At 35.5% G+C, this 1,750-nt stretch overlaps 1 protein-coding gene across 1 annotated transcript; it reads right to left on the bottom strand.

The window, feature by feature from the left end:
- Window positions 1-622: 622 nt before the first annotated feature.
- Window positions 623-1,345, bottom strand: LOC113275653 (60S ribosomal protein L27-like). Its single transcript, XM_026525193.1, has one exon. The coding sequence runs from the start codon at window positions 1,239-1,241 to the stop codon at window positions 834-836; it is 408 nt and encodes a 135-aa protein (XP_026380978.1). The 5' UTR covers window positions 1,242-1,345; the 3' UTR covers window positions 623-833.
- Between the last annotated feature and the right edge of the window lie 405 nt (window positions 1,346-1,750).

Genomic DNA, 1,750 nt, shown 5'->3' on the forward strand with positions numbered 1-1,750 from the left:
TATCCGCCGTTTACATCACAAGAGAAGTCAATCATAATTGATGCCCATATGTAAGAAGAAGAAAACACATACGAGTGATTTGGATTATCCTACCATCACAAGTCATTGTCCTAAGCAGGATAGACTAGGTTCAGTCACTTCAGAGCCCTAATTCATATACTAAGTTCAGACAATTTAGAGCCCTAATTCATCTGTCTAAAACCCTAAATTGTCTGTCTAAAACTATAATATGAACCCTCAGTATACAAATAATATAAACCCTCACTATACAAAGACTATTTGGGGATAAATAGTTCGCACTAATCATAGACTAAGTTCAGACAATTTAGGGTTATTTCATCTGCCTAAAACCGTAGTATGAACGGTCACTTTACAACACTCATTTAAATAAGACTATTTGGGGTCTAAAGCTTAAATCCTACAAATAACCAGAATTAAAACAGCATCTACACATGTAGATTCACCAAACTATACTACAATGGTCGTTCTAATCATTAACACATGAACATACCATAAGAATCCTATCTTCAAGCATGCTGTAACACAAAAACAACAAAATGATTATCTCATATTACCAGAAACTACATAAAACATGCCATGAATAGTGAAAATTAACATTCAATTTCAGAAACCCCATCAATTCAAAGATAAAGTCTGATTTACCATTAACTAAATAAGCCTCAGAATACCAATAATCTTTCAGAATCTTAAACACCTAACAACAAAATTAAGTACGGAGCTTCAACAATATTGTTCAAAAACTTGAAAATTAAAAGAGATAACAACCCTGAACCCAGATGAACCCTAACCCTTCTCCCAAAATGAAAAAGAGCTTAAAACCTGAGTTTAGTAAAGAACCACCTGTTTTTCCCAGTCTTGAACCTTTCCTCCAAACGCTTCTTAGTCTCCTTAGCAGCAGTAACTTTCTTATCTCTAGATGTCAATACCTCAGTAGAAACAACATCTTTAAGATCGACATCAAGGGTATAACGAGTAGGCATGATGTGATTGTAATTCACAACCTTGATGAAAGCTTTAACCCTAGATTTCTTTGCTGTCTTCTTTGCTGAATCTTTGCGGATCACTTTCTTTGGGTACTTCATGATTCCAGCGACTAAACAATGTCCATAAGGTCGTTCACGAGTTCCTTCATCGAATTGCTTCACAATCACTGCTTTTCTTCCAGCGAATCGCCCTTGCAAGACGATTACGGCTTTGTTTGGTTTCAAAAACTTCACCATTTTGCTCCACAGATCTCCGCCGCTCTCTGGTTTGATCTGAACAAGAACCTCCGCCTCTCTTTCTCAGTTTTTTGTCACAGTGGGAAGAAGAGATTTTAAAACCCTAGTTTAGAGAATGTATTATATGGGAGGGATGTTCTGTTGTTATCCCTAGAGTTTGAGGGAATTACGGTAATGCCAGTTGGGGGTTTTCTGGATAGAAATGTTGGGTTATTCTGGGAACCAGTTTAGCTTCAGGCCCAAAATGTGTTGTATATTATGGAATATTGGGTCGGGTTGGGAATCGGGATGAGGTAACCCTCGTGACGGCTTTTGTAAACGTAAAAAGAAAATATTTGAAAAGTAACTTTTATTGCTTTGGTTTCCAACTTTTTGATTTTCTATGATTATAATCTGATTTTCAACTTTGATCTTAAATTTTGAATCTTTCTATATAATTTGGTTTACAATTACATTTACTGGTAACTAATTGTTAGGATTATAACTAAATAAAGTAAAAAAGCTATGGC

This window comes from Papaver somniferum, chromosome 4 (assembly GCF_003573695.1).
Source record: "Papaver somniferum cultivar HN1 chromosome 4, ASM357369v1, whole genome shotgun sequence".
Taxonomy (NCBI): Eukaryota; Viridiplantae; Streptophyta; class Magnoliopsida; order Ranunculales; family Papaveraceae; genus Papaver; species Papaver somniferum.

Excerpts from the sequence above, each read along its gene's own strand:
- LOC113275653 (XM_026525193.1), bottom strand. The coding sequence starts at position 1,241 with ATGGTGAAGTTTTTGAAACCAAACAAAGCCGTAATCGTCTTGCAAGGG.